At 38.3% G+C, this 20642-nt stretch overlaps 1 protein-coding gene across 1 annotated transcript; it reads left to right on the top strand.

The window, feature by feature from the left end:
* The first annotated feature begins 704 nt into the window (after positions 1-704).
* On the top strand, positions 705-19175 carry Myot (myotilin). Its single transcript, XM_052155612.1, has 10 exons — positions 705-774; positions 3350-3890; positions 8201-8375; positions 9269-9370; positions 11537-11586; positions 12123-12255; positions 13528-13735; positions 17767-17932; positions 18468-18601; positions 18790-19175. The coding sequence occupies exons 2-10, from the start codon at positions 3538-3540 to the stop codon at positions 18960-18962; spliced, it is 1494 nt and encodes a 497-aa protein (XP_052011572.1). The 5' UTR covers positions 705-774; positions 3350-3537; the 3' UTR covers positions 18963-19175.
* Positions 19176-20642: the final 1467 nt, after the last annotated feature.

Below are 20642 nucleotides of genomic sequence, written 5' to 3'. Positions count from 1 at the left end.
AAAAGCAGTGACAGACTTAATCTTATATATTTGGTTGATGAGTTTTAAACCTCTGAAAATAAAAATGCTAGGTCTTGGGGATATATGCCAGGCATTCAGAAAACTTGCTGAACTAAATTACCCTTTCCACCTGTCTATCTTCAGGTCAGTCAGATGCCACTATGTCTCCACTGCCTGGCACATGCCCTAACCACACCTCCTTCCGCAATGCACTGTTGGAATCAGACTCCACCCCAATTCTTATTAAGCACTTAAAAAAAAGAGAAGGTCTCAGATGCAGGGTGGTGCACAAATCAATTTGCATTCTTCTCCCTACTAATCTTCTCACAAGAGAAGAAAAGAGAAGAAAATCTCACCCTCAATCTTTTCTCCCCTTTCATCTTTGTTTCCACAACAGGAAAGATTCAAAACCCCTCCTGAATACATATAAAACTCAAAGTTTATTGCACTTCCCACTCTTTCCAGCTTACCACTCTCACCGTATATGAGCTTGCTTGCTAGCTTATAGTTGCTGTGTAAAATAGAGGCTTGCAAGGCTCTACTCCTACTCCAGAAATATCACTAAGACATCTGAGATATTGTTTAGATTGTGGACTCTTACTTTGACATGCCAGCATAGGTAGATAGGCAGGAAGCACATCAGATGTCAGTTTGGCAGCTGATAAAAGTCAGGGCGTAGCGACACTAAGCTCAGAGCCACGAGAGCCAGAGCAAGGAGATGTGTCTGTCTCTTCAGTAGTGGGTTGAGACGAGCTGGCCCCCTCTGAGCTAAGGGTGAGTCCCTTCTTTATTTATGCTATGGTTTGAGCTTTTGGGTTTTTAGTCAAATCAGTGGAGAATATACAAAGGTGATCTTCAGATTTTTTTTTAAAAAAGAAACATAACAATTTTGGTATTATAATGGTGTACAAAGTTTTAAAGAGAAAGGAGCCTGTTCAGTTCACTGAAAGTAGAGGGTTTGTGCAGAGGACACTGACAAGGAATTTGGGATCCTTGTTTTAAAGCATTACTTTCCCTCGAAAAGGTTCATTTGATGTGACTGTAACTGTGACCCTGTATGGTGGCCTTGATCCTGTGTTTTGTGAAAGTCTATGTTATTCTGGAGGGACTTTTAATGGTTAATATTAGCAAATATTAGTTATTAAATTAAGAACTTCTAAACTGTTGTTTTTATATTATGAGATGGCAGGATGTTTTATTTATAGTCTTTAAAGTTGACATATTACTAGTAGGAATAAAGGACACTGTGTTAGAATCCAATATAGAATTGAACTGTGGAACAGTCACTGCAGAGAAGGAATAAGTTTTCTAGAGAAACACTGTATCATCAACATTGTGTAAACATCTGTATGAAATGCTGTGATGAAAAAAAATAATAAAACTTTTGAAACAGTGCAACTTTACTTATGCTGTAAAAATACAATATTATTAACTAAAGAAACTGATACCAAAATGCTTAATACAGTCCACATTCTAAAAATGTCTTTTTAAAAAATCCTCAGAAGCCCTATATGGAAAATATACCCAGGCTTGGTCTCAAGCAGTTGGTCACCTGCTGTTGGGAATGAGCCTAACTCACTTTCCTGTCCAGAAAGAAAATTAAGAACCAAACTCTAGATTCCTCAAAGAGGCCTGTCACTATAAAAGCAGCTGTCTTAAAATAAAGCCTTTTTATTTCAGGAAACAAATGTTTCTAATAAAGTGGCCCCCACCATCTGGAACTTTCTCCCTGACAATTAAAATCATGTAATTCACTTCTACAATGCACTCTGGTTGCAAGCATAAATTCAAAACGAGGGACTATATAACTTGTCAAGTGTTCTCTCTCACCAGAGCCTTTTGCTATGTAGTTTCCTTCTAGCTTTGTTCTTACTAATATTAACTGAACTCTAGCCTGCCAGCAAAACCTTAGAGTGAAGTGATTCAGTCTAGATGAATCATGAACAGTATACAGCACCGAGTTTCAATGGATAAGCGATTTTGGAGACTTTGCAGCTAAACATTAGATGTCAGGGTTCCTTCTTAGTGAGTGAAGTCAAATAATATATTTATAACTAAGTCATCTGGCATTTTGAATTGAAGCAGAGGGTATTACAGTAATTGCAGGACCAGTTGCTGTGTGTTTTCATCTTTATTTAACATAGAAATGGGGAAAATCGAAGACAGAGATAACCCCGAGGGTGGATTTTAACAGCAAAATGAGTGGAAATGCGGCCTGCAGTAAGGAAACAGAAAGGTCACTGGCTCCAGAGCTGAGCACTGGAAATAGCATCCATCTCTCCTTTATTGACAGGCTAGTTCCATGGATGTTTTTCTTATGCCCATGCTTACTGATTGCCAAGGAGAATAACAATTAAGTGGAACTATAATGATTTCGATACAAGCCTAAAACACATGTTAGACAAATGGAACAGACTAGATAATTAAGAGACCACTGAGATCAATAACTAGGATGTATAATCTGAACTTAGGAAAAGTTACATTCAGCTTTTCAAATGCAGTCTGTAACAGATATTATAGAGAGAGTCAAGCAAGCACAGTCTGTCCTTAATTGCCATCTACTTGGATTAAATCAGGCAGTGAGCTGGGATAGTAAAGAACAATTCAAAATGGTCATAATAAGTTGGATGTTCTTTCTACTTGTTGAGTCTACTCTGATGGGAAATGGGGAGACTCTGTCTTGATGAAGACGGATACATATTAACTGCTATTGATTTTAAATCCTACACCTCTGAGGCGGAACAATCCGCAGGGCCTGAACGAAAGCTCGTAACAAGGCTATAGATCTAACACACTGAGTGGCATCAAAAGAATTTCTTAGCAAAAATAACTCCTTGGAAGAACTTGTGGTATACATCTTGAAACCTGTCCAGAACACACTTTCACCCCGAGATGAGCACAATGAGTAATTTTTACTTAGTCTAAGTCAGTGCTTCTCACCCTGTGGCTCACGACCCCTTCAGAGGGGTCAAAGGGCCCTTTCTTAGGGGTCACCTAAGACCCACAGAAAACCCAGATATTTACATCACGATTCATAAGAGCAGCAAAGTTATAATTATGAAGTAACAACATAATTTTGAAGTACGGTGTATTATGAAGTAAAAAATAATTTTATGATGGTGAGGTCACCATAAATAACATGAGGAACGGTGTCAAAGGGTCACAGCACTAGGAAGGTTGAGAACTACCTGTGGGAAGGGAAGTCACTTGTACAAAGACAGAGGTAAAGAAAAAAGAAGCCAGGAAAACTCTACCTTGAAGCAACCCTAAAAGCACATAGCTTTTGTTGACAATGCCAAATAAACAATATAGTTTATACAAAACTTGTAACTTGTTTTTCCACTTTCAGAAACAATATTCTTCAAGAGAAACCCACCAACGTCAGGAGTACAGTGGTGTCCTAGAGATCTCAGCAAAGAGGGCCAGACTAAGGTTGCTTCTGATTTACTGCAATCTTCTGTAATTCCAGGCTTGCCGCCCCACGTTCAGGACTCTATCTTTCTGTGAGCAAACCCATCTTCCACATACCAGCTAAGCATGTTTAACTACGAACGTCCAAAACACTTCATGCAGTCCCAGAATCCATGTGGCTCCAGACTGCAGCCTCCAGGACCGGAAGTCTCCAGCTTCCCTAGCCAGACCAAACAGTCTTCCATCGTCATCCAGCCTCGCCAGTGCACAGAGCAGAAATTTTCCGCCTCCTCCACAGTGAGCTCCCACATCACCGTGTCTTCCTCTGCTTATCCTGCTTCTCAGCAGCTGGCTGGCCCCAACCCCGGCCAAAAGGTTACTGCTACCTACAACCAGTCCCCAGCCAGCTTCCTCAGTTCTATATTACCATCTCAGCCTGATTACAGTAACAGTAAAATCCCATCCTCTGTGGACTCCAAGTAAGTGAATCTGTGTACTCTGCATGTGCCATGAGCTATATCTGAGGGTCTGCTGCTGTTTTTCTTTAGCACACAAAATGATAGTGTGAGCTTCGGTCTCACTGAGCCAGATTACTGACAATAAGAAGTCATCTAACCCATTCTCCAGTGTCTAGGCTGAGCAGAACTCAAATTACCTATTATCCCATGCAATCATATCCCTATTATTTATCATCTTCAGAAAGAACAAAAAATAGACTTCTAACATACCAGGGGATGGTGATCTTTCTGCTTAGCTCTAAGCTAAGTTCCTCTTACTGCAAATTTAATTCCTCTGAGGTCTTGTTTGGCTGGGATGTAGAACACCTGTCTGCTCCTCTGTGGATAGGATTTCCTCCAGCATAAGCAAAGGCTATTAAGTTTCTTCTCAGTCATAGTCTTTTCTTCCTACCCATTTCTCCCTCTAATCTTGTCTATCCACTTGGCTAATATAATTTAAAATTAACACATTTTAAAAGTCTGGAACTCAGACAGTCACTTGTATAAATTGACTTTACTCGGATCAGAAGGGAGGTTGGAACACATGAAGTCTCATAGTTTTAAAGTTTGTTTGGGTAAGTGAAGCCATGACTTGTTGAACTTTGTTGGACGATCTAAATTCAGGAGCAAATGCCTACAGCCTTATGCAAGCATGCACTATATTTCCACAGCTGGACACTGTCCTGGAAGAACTTGGCCCAAGGAAGAACACCATGTGGACTTTGAGCTTTTTTTAAAACCTGAACTGAATACTTTGTACTTATTTAAATTTAGGGCTATCAGTTTTCATAGTTCTTGGCTGTTGAGAATATCAGAGATTAAATCAGAGGCATCTCAAGCATTGTTGGGTGGATCACGTCTTCTTAGAGTCTTACTGGAACTCTTGCTAACTTCTCTAGAGCGTTGTTTGATAATGAATAGACAAAGGATCTATAGAGCAGTATAGACGTATAATATTAGTCTATAGATATAAGCTTGTGTCAAGTTCTGATACTCACTCAGACTCTTCATATGCATGAGGAGAGTGTTCAGCAAGCGAAACGGCTGAGCTAGTTTTTCTAAAAACTATAGCGTTGGTTGAAATGCAGAAAAGCAGCTGAACTGACCACATCAGTTCCACTGGTAGCGGAATCTAGTCCCTACTTTTTTTTTTTTAATTTTTTTCTCTCTTTTTTTTATTCGATATATTTTTTATTTACATTTCAAATGATTTCCCCTTTTCTGGCCCCCCACTCCCCGAAAGTCTCATCAGCCCTCTTCCCTCCCCCTGTTCTCCCATCCACCCCTTCCCACTTCCCTGTTCTGGTTTTGCCCTATACTGCTACACTGAGTCTCTCCAAAACCAGGGGCCACTCCTCTGCTCTTCTTGTACATCATTTGATGTGTGGATTGTTTTGGGTTTTCCAATTTTCTAGGCTAATATCCACTTATTAGTGGGTGCATACCATGATTAATCTTTTGAGACTGATTTACCTCACTTAGTATGATGTTCTCCAGCTCCATCCATCTGAGTCCCTACTTTTAAGACACTTCAAGACACTCAAAAACGTGTTGGAAACGTATAGATATTAAATTGAATTATGTATAATGGCTGATGATCAATAGTTCCTGACCTGGAATATAGCATTGCCGTAGTCTTGACTTACTATTTCAGAAGGACACTTTTCACGACCACGCCACACAGACTCCCATTATGCTCATTCCATAGTTCTTTCTTCTTCACAATGATTAATATGATTTTCTATGTAGCTTCTTAGTATTTCCATGGTTCTTATATCAGGATTTTTAAAGACATACCAACTTTTACCACAATATTCTCCCTAGTAATGTTTTCAATCCTATGCTAATTCTGCTCAGAAAAGAGAAAAGTAATCAAATATTCACAGAGCTTCAACCACATATCTTTGGGCAAAACTAAAAAACAGGGGAGGCAAAAATGGAAAGAAAGAAAGAAAGAAAGAAAGAAAGAAAGAAAGAAAGAAAGAAAGAAAGAAAGAAAGAAAGAAAGAAAGAAAGAAAGAAAGAAAGAAGAAAGAAAGTCTAGATTCCCCAAACCAGAGATCAAAGGTCCAGATTTAACTGTTCCATTTTCAGCAACTATAGATAACTCTTCTAATCTTGCCATTGCTACTTGATACCCATTCTTAGTCCAGCTGTATGGGGTGGAAAGCCCTGGCCCTTTGAACATTTGTGCACAATTCTTTCATTGTTATGATGGGCTCAAGATTGCCCTGTCTTCTAAAATAACCCCTTGGTTTCTGACCTAAAGATACTGGAAGGCCTTATTTTGCTTCTCAATAGTAGGGAGTTCTTAGGCAAAGTTTTAGCAATTTATCCAACCACAGGAAAGTGAGGGAAATTCTTTAATTCTAATTGTTCCTTCCAAAGTACTTGCTGTAAGGCATTCAGCAAATAGCCTGCTGGGTAATCCAGTTTTCTGAGCTGTAGCATCTTTAAGGACCAGGATTGTCGGTGATAGAAAAAAGATCTATAAAACAGTCTAAATACACAACACTAGTTTATACGAATGGATGTAAAGTCTAATGCATATGCCATCTAATATGCAGATAATGAGGGTGTGTAATGAGTCAATTAACTGAGGCTATCCTGTGGTTCTTAAGCTTGGCTATCAATCCCTCAGACTTTCTGTGAAATTTAATGATGAGAACAGAATTGTCTAATTCTATTTCACTCTACCAAGCATATGTAGCTCTCAAACAGACAAGACTCTAGAACTGAAAGTCAAGATAGGCAATTATCAGGGCATGTACTGCAGGAATATTAAGGGGCAAAGAAAATTCTATCACTTTGGCCCAGGAATTTAATCGAGGGGGGTATTTACTCACATATTTGATTGATTTGACTCTTCAGTGTTTTGAACAAATAAGACTTTAGTTAAGGATTGATGGGGACACCTGGAAATCCCTAATACTTAAATGTAAAGGGAGAATGGGTTCCATCTGCTTCTAAGACAGTGTATCTTGACTACAATTTAAAAAGAAAATCCATTCACTCAGTTGAGAGTCTCTCCCATCCCCATGGTTTATATTTGGTGGACATAAAATGGCCCCGTGATGAGTAGTGGCACCTCCTATTTATCAGGTTTACATTTGGCCCTAGGATTATCTCCAGGCCCCCCAGGCCTCACAGTGTGCATACACTGGATCCACTCTGCCTTCATTTCCTCTAAAATCACAAGTCGTTTTATGTATCTTGATCTCATTTGGATCTGGATGACTAGAGAACATTTAACATTATTATCATAAAGTGTTCTTTAGAGCAGTGGCCAGTCTGCTCATATTAACTAGAATGATACAAATTTGCCCACATATGGTTCTACCTCAGGAAACAAAGTTAAAACAATGTAAAATACTTGGAAAAGTTTGAGCCACCCAACAGCAAGAAATATAGGACCCCTTAAACACTGCCTCTGTTCTTTACCAATATCAATGTGGAAACTTGGAGATTATTCAGAATAACTTAAATAAACATTTAAGAACATAATATTATATAAGAATTTGAACTTTTCAAATTATTTTTGAATTGGTTTTATTTTTTCCCAATCATTTAAAAATGTTATATTTTATACTGTATCTTCCTCTAATTATCCCTTTCTTTCCCTGACCACCCCCCCCACACACACACACACATACAAATCAGTTTAGCAATACTGAATAATTAATCATTATGTTTAAAATTATTTTTATGCACCGGCTTGGATCATTTTGAGTATAAATTAACTGGAACTGTTCCCACTGAGGAACAGTAGAATAGTCCTCGATACACAAAATGTGGATGGTGTGCTGGTCAGTCAATTCAGCAATAAAAGAAGCCAGGATTGGTGACATTCACCAATTTCCCTGGTATATAGACTTTCACATCATCAATTTCAAATCTTAGCCTGAGATCACAGGTTGCTAGGAAAAGATTCTAAAAAGTCATCTCTCTCAAGCCCAGGAGAGGCAGCTCAAGCACACCACTGCCGTATAGCTGCCTCTCCATCACACAAGAAATCCGATAAGATTGAAAAACTCATTCTTTAGGAGAACTCTTCTAGATGCCTGCCTTGTATCTAAAGCCTTCCTCCTACTATATAATTTTCTCCTTCCATGAGAAAATATAAAGGTAGTAGCCATGTTTATATTCTTCTCTGTTATTAGGATTATTGGTGTTCTTAAAAACACAGAAATTCTAAGTGGTAAATTCAATGTATCTAAAGGCGGCTTACAAAATGAAGTAAATTCTATCATTTTCTTTCTCTTTTTTTCCTTTTTTTTTCTTTTTTTCTAAAGCTATCAACAATCCTCGGTTAACCATCCCGTAAACGCCATGTCATCCCAAGCTGCAAATGCTAGGCCTGCTCCAAAGACTCCTGACCATGAAATCCAAGGATCAAAAGAAGCGTTGATTCAAGATTTGGAAAGAAAGCTGAAATGCAAAGATACCCTTCTTCATAATGGAAACCAAGTGGGCAAGCTATCTGTTTCTTAAAGAAGGCTACAAATGATAGTTTATTATATTCCTGACTTCAGTAAGAAAGTTCTGAGACTGAGAATGTAGCTCACTGGTAGAACACTCTAGCATAAGATTAATACCCAGCACAGCTCTACATAAAAAAGTTACTTCTGTCTCTCATAGATCTATACCCATAAAAGCAGCAAGATATAGGATTTGTTTTTAAAAAAAATAAAAAATGGGAACATTTGCTGGCAATTCCTTATAACTGCATGTGAAGTCTGCCTTTTGGTTTTTAGTAGTAAATGGATGAAAAAAGCAAGCAAACCAAACCAAACAAAAAACAAAAAACAAAAAACAACAACAACAACAAAAACCACCCCAGGTATCCTAGATAAAACAATGAAGATTTTGTCTTACACATAATTCTCTCAAATGAGTGTTTGTATAGACTGTGCTGGTACACTTCTGTTAACTCCCCCCTTGAGTGTGAAAGACAAGAGGCAGGAGAATCAGTAACTGAAAGTCAACTTTTACTTTTGAGGTTCAAGTAAGCCTGTACTCCATGATATCTTGTTTCAGTGAGTATGCTAATTAATTAAGTAATCACTATTATCTTCTCATAAAATTTCTGCTTACCAAGCAAATAATGAAAACTACTATTGACTCAACTTTTTTACCCTTAGTGTATATTTTTACACACAAATTAAAACAGTGGTAATTATTATATAAGCTCTTAAGATTCAATTAAATTATCTACTCATCTTTGACAACTAGGCTGTTTGGGAAAGGTGGAAAGTATTATTCAAAAATTAGATTACAGTTTGAGCTCTGAGTTAGAGAAGTGGTTTTAAGAGGTGTGCCTGTTCAAACACCTCTTACGAAATCTCATCACTGTCCTCTAGAGATTGACCTATGAGGAGAAGATGGCTCGCAGGTTGTTAGGACCGCAGAATGCTGCTGCTGTGTTTCAAGCTCAAAACAGTGATGTCCAAGATTCTCCACAGGTAAACTAAAATGATTGACAAGTAACTGTCACCTTTGCTTTTCTTTGAGATGGGACCTTCAGTCTTACAACTGGGTTCAACTGGTCCCCCTTTCTGAGCTTGCTAAGCCCCTGGGACTATAGGGGCACACAACTGTGGCCATCTTGGAACTCCTGTCTTTTGCAATTTATAAGTTGTTTGATGTTTTAAATTGCATTTGTAGCATTCCTTCTATTATGATCCTGAGTTTAAACGCACTACTTGCTGAAAAAAAAATAACTAATAAAATTACTCTATTGGGTTACATCTCTAAGATTAATCAAAGCTCATTTTTAAAACAAAACAAAACCCAAGGAATAACTTCAGAATACAGTGGATACACTCAGACTTCACACCTGACCAACTTAACTCAAAGACACATATAAAGTGGGAAAGGCAAGCTGAGGGCTGTTATCCTTTTTGTCTTTCTCTGGAAGCTGCCTACTGCACCCTCTTAAATAGTCTGCAAGACATGAGCAACAGAGATGGATCTGGGAACTCACTGAGGAAACAATCAGGAAATTAGGACAAAAGATATTTTTTTCTTGTAAAGGCAACTAGACAAACTAGAAAGGAAGGAACTGAGTCTAATGGGGGTAAGAACTAGACCTTAGGCAATGAGCAGTTCATTCATTCATTCATCTACCATTCGACATATTTATGCGGAGCATCAGTTGTGATGAACTCTGGTCAGGGCATAGCCAAGTACAGCCAGAATAAGACATCTCTACTATATATATCTACTAGGTGAAATTAATCAAAAAATTAGTTAATACTCATGACAGTGTTTGAAAGGAAGATGACAGGACTAGAATGAGCAGATAACAGCAGAAACATGATGCTAGAAAGCGTAAATCGTACTGTTTTATACACTCAAACATTAATCCTCACACATTAGCAAGAAATGTTCAATTACAGTGTAACTACAAACAAAAAGACATCTTTGCTATAATTGAAATGCCCTATTTCAGAATATAATATAATGAAACCAAAAGCTTGTTTTAAATTTTTGAAGACTTTTAGTTCTATTAAATTATTAGGTTTGATTTTTTGTTATTTTGCTAAAAATAATAGTCTGTTTGCTGAATTGATAATTTGTCTTGACATTTTATTTAAGGAATGTTAAGACTATCCAAAAAATTTTGACTGGTTTTTTTTTTTTTTTTTTTTTTTTTGGTCGTTTGTTTGGTTTGTTTTTCAAGACAGGGTTTCTCTGTGTAGCCCTGGCTGTCCTGAACTAACTTTGTAGATCAATCTGGCCTTGAACTCAGAAATCTGCCTGCCTCTGCCTCCCAAGTACTAGGATTAAAGGCATGTGGCACTACCACCCAGCTTAGATTGTTTTAAAATGCCAAAATGCATTGACTAAGAGATTTGTCTCAAAATAAATTTTTGTGCTCAGGATTTCTGTGTCCTCACAGATATTCAGAAGTATTTGGGCTGAGACTATAGTTTCTACTTTTTTTCATTCTCCCACTCTGCTAAGCACAGCAATAGTTATACAAAGCAGTCATTAAATATATAATCAATTATAATGCTCATCAACCCATACCTTAATTCTCAAAAATAATTTTCTGGTACTCAATATAAATCATAAAAGATAAATATTCCTTTCTTAAGGAGGAACTAATTCATGTGTCCACGTTTTTATAGTTTTATCTGTATTTCTCAGTGTCCAATGGGATTTTATGCCAGGAGCTAAAAGGAGAAGTATTTTCCAGTCTAATGTGTGTTTACTGTTTTTGGTGGAAGTGCCAGGCAGTAGCTTGACACCCGCTGCCTATTGCCAGCACAAGTGACCTCATGTCTATTCGTGCTTCGCAAAAGGACAACCTGTACTGTGTGTTCCATGTCAAACACATCAGAGGGACACAATATCCTTTATCATAAAACAGTCTTGAAAATTAAGCTACCATCAGACGTGGGTCCAGCTGATTTTCATAAATCACACATGTGAATCCATCTTACTAATTCTGCAGGGCTCTTACTAAAGAAATAGGCAGTTAATTTGCTATATTTTAAATGATAGATACACTGAACCAATCACATCCAAAACAGAAACATTTTTCTCAACTGTAATTAATTAATTCTGTTTCATTTAAAAAGATGAATTACATGTTAACTTTTTCTTTTTCTTTTAATCTCAAGCAACATAACCCAGAACATGCACGGCTGCAAGTTCCCACATCACAAGTAAGGTAATTTTGTTTAATTTGTATGGAGAGATATATTTTGCCATCTAAAATGTTATCCACTTAAAATATAATATGTATATACAGCCCTCACATTTACTATACTCTTTTAAAACACAGTGTGAATTTCCTAGCATCACAGATGATGTTGAAAAATTGTGCATTAATTTTCAGAGCTACCTCAAAGGGAATTTTTAAAAGTATTTTAGTCAAATAGTCAGGACCATGAGTCCATATTAAATAACTTTGTCACAACAAGGAAATCCTAGCACTAACTGTGAGGTACACAGTACTCAATTTAAGGAGCTATTTAAAAAGCAGAGAATCATTTAATTTGTACAAGATGTGTCTAAATTGTGTCTGCCAGTAATCAAATAAGTCACTGAATACATCACCCATAAGGCCTCTCTCTGCTGTCACCATGCCATCAGACGAAACTAGAGGCTCTGGACTTTGTAGCATGATGACCAAACTGATGATCATCTTATGTGAACAGAAAAACAAGGACATTGCTGCAAATCATTATTAAAATATTGTTGTAGAAGTAGATCGTCCTCCAGAGCAGAGGCAAATGACCAGGATGCGATCCAGGAGAAGTTTTACCCACCACGCTTCATCCAAGTGCCAGAAAACATGTCTATTGAAGAAGGACGCTTCTGCAGAATGGACTTTAAAGTAAGAGTCTTTAAATGCTGAAGGCACATTAGCAATAGGATGCTAAGTTCGGGGAAATGCCCCTTTCCCCAAACTTTTACAGCTTGCCACACATCTTGAAAAAACACTGCACAATGATAAGAAATACATATTCTGAAGCTGAGTTGACACAGTTTAAATCTTGACTGTGTCACTTTCCAGATATGTAAATGTCGAGTTATTTAACCTCTCTGTGTTTTACTGTCTCATCTATATAACAGGAATAAGAAAGAGTGCTTTCACCATAAAGTTAGGAAGGTTAGCTGAATAAACATAGGTACTGGGGACACACACTTACACACTTACACATGCATACTCACACTCACACACACACATATACTCAAACATACTTATAATCTCACACATACACTCACACACACACTCACAGACGCATACACATTTACACATACACTCACATTCTCACACACACACACACACACACACTCACACATAGACTTACACATACTCATACACTCTTGCATACTAATACACTCACACACATACATGCTCACACTCACACACACACACACACACAAAACCATGTTGTCTCATGTGCACAACTCTGTAGCTGTCCATTAACCACTTCAAGACATCCTGCTTTTGTCCCCCCAGATCTTCAGGCTTTAAAGGACACCACATCACATTGTGATTATCTTCATTCTGAGAACCCATCCTCATAAAATATTTTTCCAGATTCATTGTCAATGAGAGCTTCTATCAGGGTCAAATGTCTTTACAGAAACACTCAGAGAACTAACATTCATATAAAAAATAGTAGCTCAAGAGTTCTGTTTCCAGGAGAGGGGTTGGAGGTCTTAGGGGAGGGGGGATATCAGGAAAGGTTTTACCATTGGTGAGGTAAATGAAGACAATATTCAATAAAAAAAATTAAAAAAAAAAAGAAAAAAGAGTTCTGTTTCCAAAAGCTATTTATTAAGTTGAAAGCCTCACATAATTGCCTGTGGGACTTTATTTGGTGTCACACTTGTCATTGCTAACCTATTCCTTGTGGGACATAAAACATAAATTAATGTTCTAGATAAAGTGACCAAAAGAGGTCTTAAATAGTCTGAGGTTGTATTTGAATTATATGTGTTCTGCAATAGCCTTAAAGCAATATTGATCTTGTTTTTAATTTCACAGTAAAAATTTACAATAAATATATTCTTAAACTCCTGCTTTGCATTTTCAACCCCCAAATCCAGATGATAAAGTTGTAAAAGTCATAATAGAAACCTGCTGTTTTGTTTCTAGGTGAGTGGACTGCCAGCCCCTGACGTGTCATGGTATCTAAACGGGAGACCGGTGCAATCCGATGAGTTGCACAAAATGATAGTGTCTGAGAAGGGCTTCCACTCCCTCATCTTCGAAGTGGTCAGAGCGTCAGATGCAGGACCATATGCATGTGTGGCCAGGAACAGAGCCGGAGAAGCCACCTTCACAGTGCAGCTGGACGTCCTGGGTAAGCCTCCAAAGAGCTCCTTCACCGGCAGCAGGGCTGAAAAAGAGAGAGCGTTACAAAGGAAAATGTTTTAAAAGGAAAGCCCAGAAGACTTCAAACGTAGACTAACATCTACAGAATCTAGTGCAATGCCAGCCTATATGTACAAGAACAAAAAGGCATTTAGGGGAAACACTGAGATTAGAATGGCAGATTCATCACAAGTTCTTTCTAGAACAGTAATAAGAAAATAATACAATTTTATTTCAATTTAATTATCTGGAGATGTTTGAAGAAATTGTTTATTTTATATATCCCAAGTCACAGACCATTGAAGGGAGTCAAGGCAGGGACTCAAGCAGGAACCTGGAGGCAGGAGCTGAAACAGAAGCCATAAGGAAGCTGCTTGCTGCCTTGTTCCCAGGGCTCGCCCAGACTGCTTTCTCTTTTTTAAAACTTTTAAAATACAATTACATCATTTCCAACTTTCCTTTCCTCCCTCCAACCTTTCCATACCCTCCCCTTCTAACCCCTCCTGTGACCCGCCCTTGATCTCAAATGTATGGTCTCCTTTTCCATCATTATTGTAGATATATAGTAAATAGATCGATAATAGATTAGATAGATAGATGGATAGATGGATGGATAGATAGATAGATAGATAGATAGACAGACAGATAGATATCCTGCTGAGTCTGTGTAGTAATGCTTATAAGTACAGAATTTCAGAGCTTACCAGCTGGTGTTTTACAATTAATACAATTGGGGGCTCATCCCTCAAGAAGACTATTTCTGAGACAGATGTAGATACTCACAGCCAACCATTGGACTGAGGTTGGGGACCTCCTATGGTAGAGTTAGAGGAAGAATTGAAGAAGCCAAAGGGGATGACAACCCCATAGAAGACAGTGTCAACTAACCAGACCCCTGGTAGCTCTCAGAGACTAAACCAGCAACCAAAGAGCACACATGGGCTAGTCCAAGCTCCCAACCCCCTGCACAATGTAGCAGAGGACTGCCTTGTCTGGCCTCAGTGGGAGAGGATGTGCCTAATCCTGTAGAGACTTGATGCCCTAGGGAAGGGGAATGCCCAGGGGGGGATAGTGGGGGTAAGCACTCAGAGGTGAAACAGAGGCAAATAGAGTAATGAATTCTGGGAGGGACCATGGGAGGAGGGGGCAAAATTTGGGACATAAAAATAAAATTATTAATTAAAAATAAATAAAATAAAAGAGAAAACTATAGAAGTATCTAATAAAATTGAAGGACATTAAAATATTAAATAGAAAAATGGCTTGACTTTCAAAAAGAGAATGTATTTATCAGAGTATTAGTAAAATTATACATACACATAGACCAATAGTAATCATGGAGGAAGAAGCTAAAGTTTGAGAGTGAGGAAGTCATGGGAAGAGTTGAAATAATTAGGGGGGGGGCTGGAATAAAGAAAGGAGGGGGAAAGAGATGTAACTATAATTTAATTAAAATACGTATTTTTCAAAATAAAAAAAATCAAACAGAAAAACAAAAACAAAAAAGCAAACAAACAAAAAAGGACCAGACCAGTTCTCCCTCTCTCAGCAGTCAATAGTTACCTATAGCCCTTTGACTAAGGGTGGAGCCCTGTGAGGTTCCCCCTTCCATGTTAGCACATCAGAACAAGGTGTCCTCCTTGTTCAGGTCTTGTTTGGGCAGCCATAATGTTGAGGTCTCAGGAGCAAAGGCTCCCTATAGTTCTAGACTGCGAGACACAATCTCACAGCAGAATTCTTGTTCCTATGGCTCCTACAATCTCTCTGTCCCACTTTCTAAGGTGTTCCATGAGCATTTGGTGCAGGAGTTGTGCGGTAGATGTATCCCCTGAGGCTGCATACCTCACAGTCAGTTGTTCAATGTATTTGAACCGGGTGTGGGGTTTAATTATGGTCTCTGTGTCTACTGCAAAGAAAAGCTTCTTCGATGAGTGGTGAGAGCTACACTTGTCAGTGGGCATAAAGTGAGAAATTATGCTGGTTTAGAAAAGCAATGGCAGACAGTATGTTCTTTTCTAAGATCCATGAATCACTGGTCCCAGCTAGCTGGTTAGGCTTCCAGGACTAGGTATGGTTTCCTTCCTGTTGAGTCCCTTAAGTCTAATTAGCGAGCTGTTGGTTACTGCCAGTGCCTGTGCCACTACTGCACCTTTAGGGATATCTTGGAATGCTGGTCATTGTTCATCAGAGCCATGTAGGACTATTGCGTGCTTTACCCTTTGGCCAATTTCCATCACTCCTTTTGGTATTATGATAGTTAGTCCTTGGAAGGGAGCTTTAACCCCTCCATTCCTGCTATTTCCCCTCTCTAGGGCTCCTTCAGCCCATCCCTTCTATTACTATTAATTTTCCTGGTTTCTGCAGTTACTCCAAGTTACAGACTCACATTTTAAGACTTGGATTTTAAAAAATCACATATGAGATACCAAGTGTTTCTTTCTGGGTCAGGGTTACCCCACATAATATATTTTTAATTCCATCCATTTATTTGCAAATATCATTATTATTCTCCATTCCAAGGGAATACTATTTATAATGTACATGTATACACATTTTCATTATCCGTTTGTCGGCTGGAGGGCATTTAGATTGTTTCCATTTTCTAGCTACTATGACCAGAGCAGCAATGAACACAGCTGATCAAGAATTGGTAGGGAGATTAGTATATAATTTTAGAGGGAGCAAATGAAATAAGCATTTGTTGATATCTCTAGAAGAGAATTTCAAAGTAGAAATTGTAGTCTAATAATTAATCTGCTGTATAGCCTGAAATGTAACCATCCTCACTCATGGAATACAGAATTGCCGTAGGCTGTCATAATGTGAAATCATACTTGAAAAATGGAGAGTGGGTGTTAATTTCCAGCTATGCACTATATTCTATTTACTAGGAAATTAATATCCAATTATAAACATCCCTTATACCCCCCCCCAAAAAAAACCTACTCCTTTGGGAAAACAGGGTCTGACAAACTTCCACTTCACACTATGGCAAGATAACCCTATAAAACCTCATGTACAGTTTTTAAATTTTACAATGTAAGTACTTTAAATATATCATATTTAGTGCATTAAGCTGTTACTGCATAAGAAATATTTAATAAGTCATTGTTTGTTTCATAAAAGGCTGACTGGGTTAAAGGATGAACAATGTTCTTGAGCTTATAGTCTGCATAAATCAATGAAAGATCTTTAAGATCATGCTAGAGATTGAGGGAAGTCATCAAAGCAGAAAATAAGACCCAGATGTACATGCTTGCTCAGTACACACACACTTCGTGCTATTAAGCTTTGGGTAAGTCACATTTGTGTCAGTGGCTTTGCAAGAAATGCCCTATTCCAGCTGAAAGAGACCTGGGCTGAAATCCATCCATCTGCTTCATTTCTTCTTTAGAAAAGCCAGCTTCAGTGTTAAGTCACCACTTCCTATTTCTTCTTGTTGCAAGTGGTTTGATGCTTACTGTCCTGTGCATGTTATTATCAGTTTATAAAGTATCTCTTCTGTCATGTTCAGATAGATATGTCGCTACCACCTGGAGCTGCTTTGATTGTGGTGTTTTGGAAGGTGTAGTTAGCAAAAGATAAAACTGAGGCCCAGAGAAAGTAAACAAAAATGTTCCAATCTTAGCTCCTGAAGCCAATAGAGATTTTATTTTGTAGGGTCAAGGATGGAGCCCACAGCCCTGCACATGCAAGACAAACTCTCCACTGAGAAGTTGCATCCCCCAATAGGGATCTGAACTGTAGTTTTCTGCTACTCTTCCCATCACACGTGCTGTCTTCCTGTAGATGAAATGACTCATCTACATAAACATGCTTATTATTTCAATAAATCAGTATGTTCCATTATAAGAACTCTGAATATTGTAAGATAGTAATGTATGTTATAGTATTTTGTCTAACAGTAAAAAGGTTTCCAATTCTGACATTGCTTTTTGAAGCTTTAATGTTAATGTACAAATTTCATAATATTTTAATTTGTCCTAATATCATCTTTATTGATTTCCTACCACTATCCAGCAAAAGAGCATAAAAGAGCACCAATGTTTATCTTCAAACCACAGAGTAAAAAAGTTTTTGAGGGAGAGTCAGTGAAGCTAGAGTGCCAGATCTCCGCTATCCCTCCACCAAAGCTTTTCTGGAAAAGAAACAACGAAATGGTCCAGTTCAACACTGATCGGATAAGGTGAGACAAGACAGTCTGGACTGATGTGCACATAGGTTGGGTGAATCTAGTTATGCTTTTTACACGCACTACAAATATAAATTACACAATTATTACCTTAGGTTGTCTATTCTTAAAAATACATATTTAAGCCAGATTCAAGTAATCCTAAAAATAGGCACAAAAGAGCCTAGAGTTCATCTTTTGTTGGCTGTGAAGAACCAGGACTATACAAAATAAATGTCATAAAAAAATTAAAAAGGAATTGCTTGGGGGAGCAAGAGAGTGTGTTATGAGTTTCCTAAAGGTGCAGTCTAGGGTCTTGTGCATGCTAAACTGACACCCTCCTACCAAGTTATACCTCTACTCATAGCTGGGGTATCTAACTTAGGAATACTCAATAACTACATAGCATTGATTAGACACAGTCTTTGAATTTCTTAACAGACTCTTCTTATTAGTTAGATTCTATAAGGGATGCAATATCATTTAACCTTTCACCCCAGATAAAAGAATTTTAATTCCTGACCCTTTGTTTTTGTCCACTTCTTTTTAGCTTATATCATGATAACGCTGGAAGAGTAACTTTACTGATAAAAGATGTAAACAAGAAGGATGCTGGATGGTATACAGTGTCCGCAGTCAATGAAGCTGGCGTGACCACGTGTAATACAAGATTAGATGTCACAGGTATATCATGGAGCAACCCAATTTAACCGGAATTAACCTGTTAAACTGAGAAACACCTGGATCAGAATTGTGTTACATATGGGCAAATGTTCCTCCAAAATAATTTTCCCACCATATCTGTCAGTGACTGCTAAGTTCAATTAGAATATGTTAACCCATTTTTCTGAATTAATTTTTATTTATTTCAGCCCGTCCAAACCAAACTCTCCCAGCTCCTAAGCAGCTGCGTGTTCGACCAACTTTCAGCAAATATTTAGCGCTAAATGGGAAAGGTTTGAATGTGAAACAAGCTTTTAACCCTGAAGGAGAGTTTCAGCGCCTGGCAGCTCAATCCGGACTCTACGAAAGTGAAGAACTTTAACAACTTTGCCCACAGGGAAAACACAACTTCACTACTACCAATATATCTGATAACATTGTGGGAAAAAAATCCATGACTGTATTAACAGATTGTGGCTTTACTTAGGTTGTATAACTAACTCATATTTAGAATGTTATTTACCCTCTGACTCTGGTACAGCCTGTCTGTTCCTCTGTCCTGTGAAGCCAACAGTAAATTAAGTATGAGTTTGTATTGTAAAAGACTGTTTTAAAATACAGTGTCTTAACACTGAAGTCATTTAACAACTGTGAGTTATGAACCAGAAACATTTTAAACACCACTAATGCTTGCAGTAAAGTTTATGGGTATTGCTTAACAAACATTTATTTACCTGTTTTCTCTTATAGGAATACTAACATGATATAGATTATCTGAGTGTTCCACAATTTCACATCAAAAGAATAAAATTTGAGCAATTAAGACAGAATTGTCTCATCTTCAAGAGAGTGGAGAATGATCTTCCTGATCAAACTTGTGGTTTTTATATGTGAAACAACACTCAGAAAAAAATACTGTGAATAACAAATTCCAAAACAGAAATGTTGTCATTCCCAAGGAAGCCATGAAGCTCACGAATCAGGCAATTCCCTCTAAACATGCCTCCCGTGACTTACCCTTGGAAGGCAATCACAATAACAGCAACATTGTCCTCAGTTCATGAACTACTTCAGTGGAACGAGACCTATCTCCAAGTCATCTCCAAGTTTTGTGTATTTAATGTAAATTTCCATACTGCTTGAGGATTTGGCCTCCTACATTTTCCAAATCAAATAACTCGCTGCATTGGACAGTCTAATTTTGTGACACCAACCTCCCCACCCTCAGAGTGCAAGCCCAGAAAGATACAAATCCTTTCGTGAAACTATCTTAATCTAGAACAAGAGTGTTTTCTTTGCCGTGGGCAATCAGTCCACTGGCTGCAGCCTTTGCTTGGTCTCTTCTGTTCCTTCGATGAAAGACGGTCTTCGGCCCTCGCTACTGTGTGGCCTAGTTTTGCTTTATATCTGCACATAAACAGCATTTATCCACACTGCTCACCACTTCTTACAGAGCAGGAACAAAAGTGGTTTTATCTTCTGCTTTCAAAACAACTCAGAGGCATTCTTCATAGAGAACTTTGGACAGAATTTCATTTTCGTTTCCTCTTTTACAGCCATAGAATTTGTCCTGTCCTCCATCCTGCTGGGTTTGACTTTCCTTCACTCACAGCCAATTTTTTTGGTGGGGGTGGACGGGAAGCTACTTTTTCTATAGTTTGTCTACAAATCTTTGCATCTTTGCAAAGTTCCTGGGCAAGAGGTTGATCTGGGCTCCCAGGGCTTCTGTCATTGCCCATCCTGGCCTCTGCTCATAGAACCACTTCTTAGTGTGGTTATGGGTGGGAACACACACGTGTGGAGGTCAGAGGACAACTTAGCAGGAACTAGTTCTCTCCATATCCCACGTAGGTCCCAGAACTGTGTCAGGTTTAGTGGCAAGTATCTTAACTGGCTGAGCCATCTTCCTGCCCCCAGCGACAACTCTTGAAAACAACCAGTTGCTCCAAGTAGTAGGGACAGCAAGGTCTCACAGCAAAGCCTGTGGGCATTGACATCCCTGGACTTCACTGCGACTTTGGGAAAATTATTTAATCTCTTGGCACTTTGGCTTCCTCAAGCT

The sequence above is a fragment of the Apodemus sylvaticus genome, chromosome 13 (assembly GCF_947179515.1).
Source record: "Apodemus sylvaticus chromosome 13, mApoSyl1.1, whole genome shotgun sequence".
NCBI lineage: Eukaryota > Metazoa > Chordata > Mammalia > Rodentia > Muridae > Apodemus > Apodemus sylvaticus.
The sequence above is the reverse complement of the archived record's forward strand: the minus strand, read 5'-3'. Positions and strand labels throughout refer to the sequence as shown.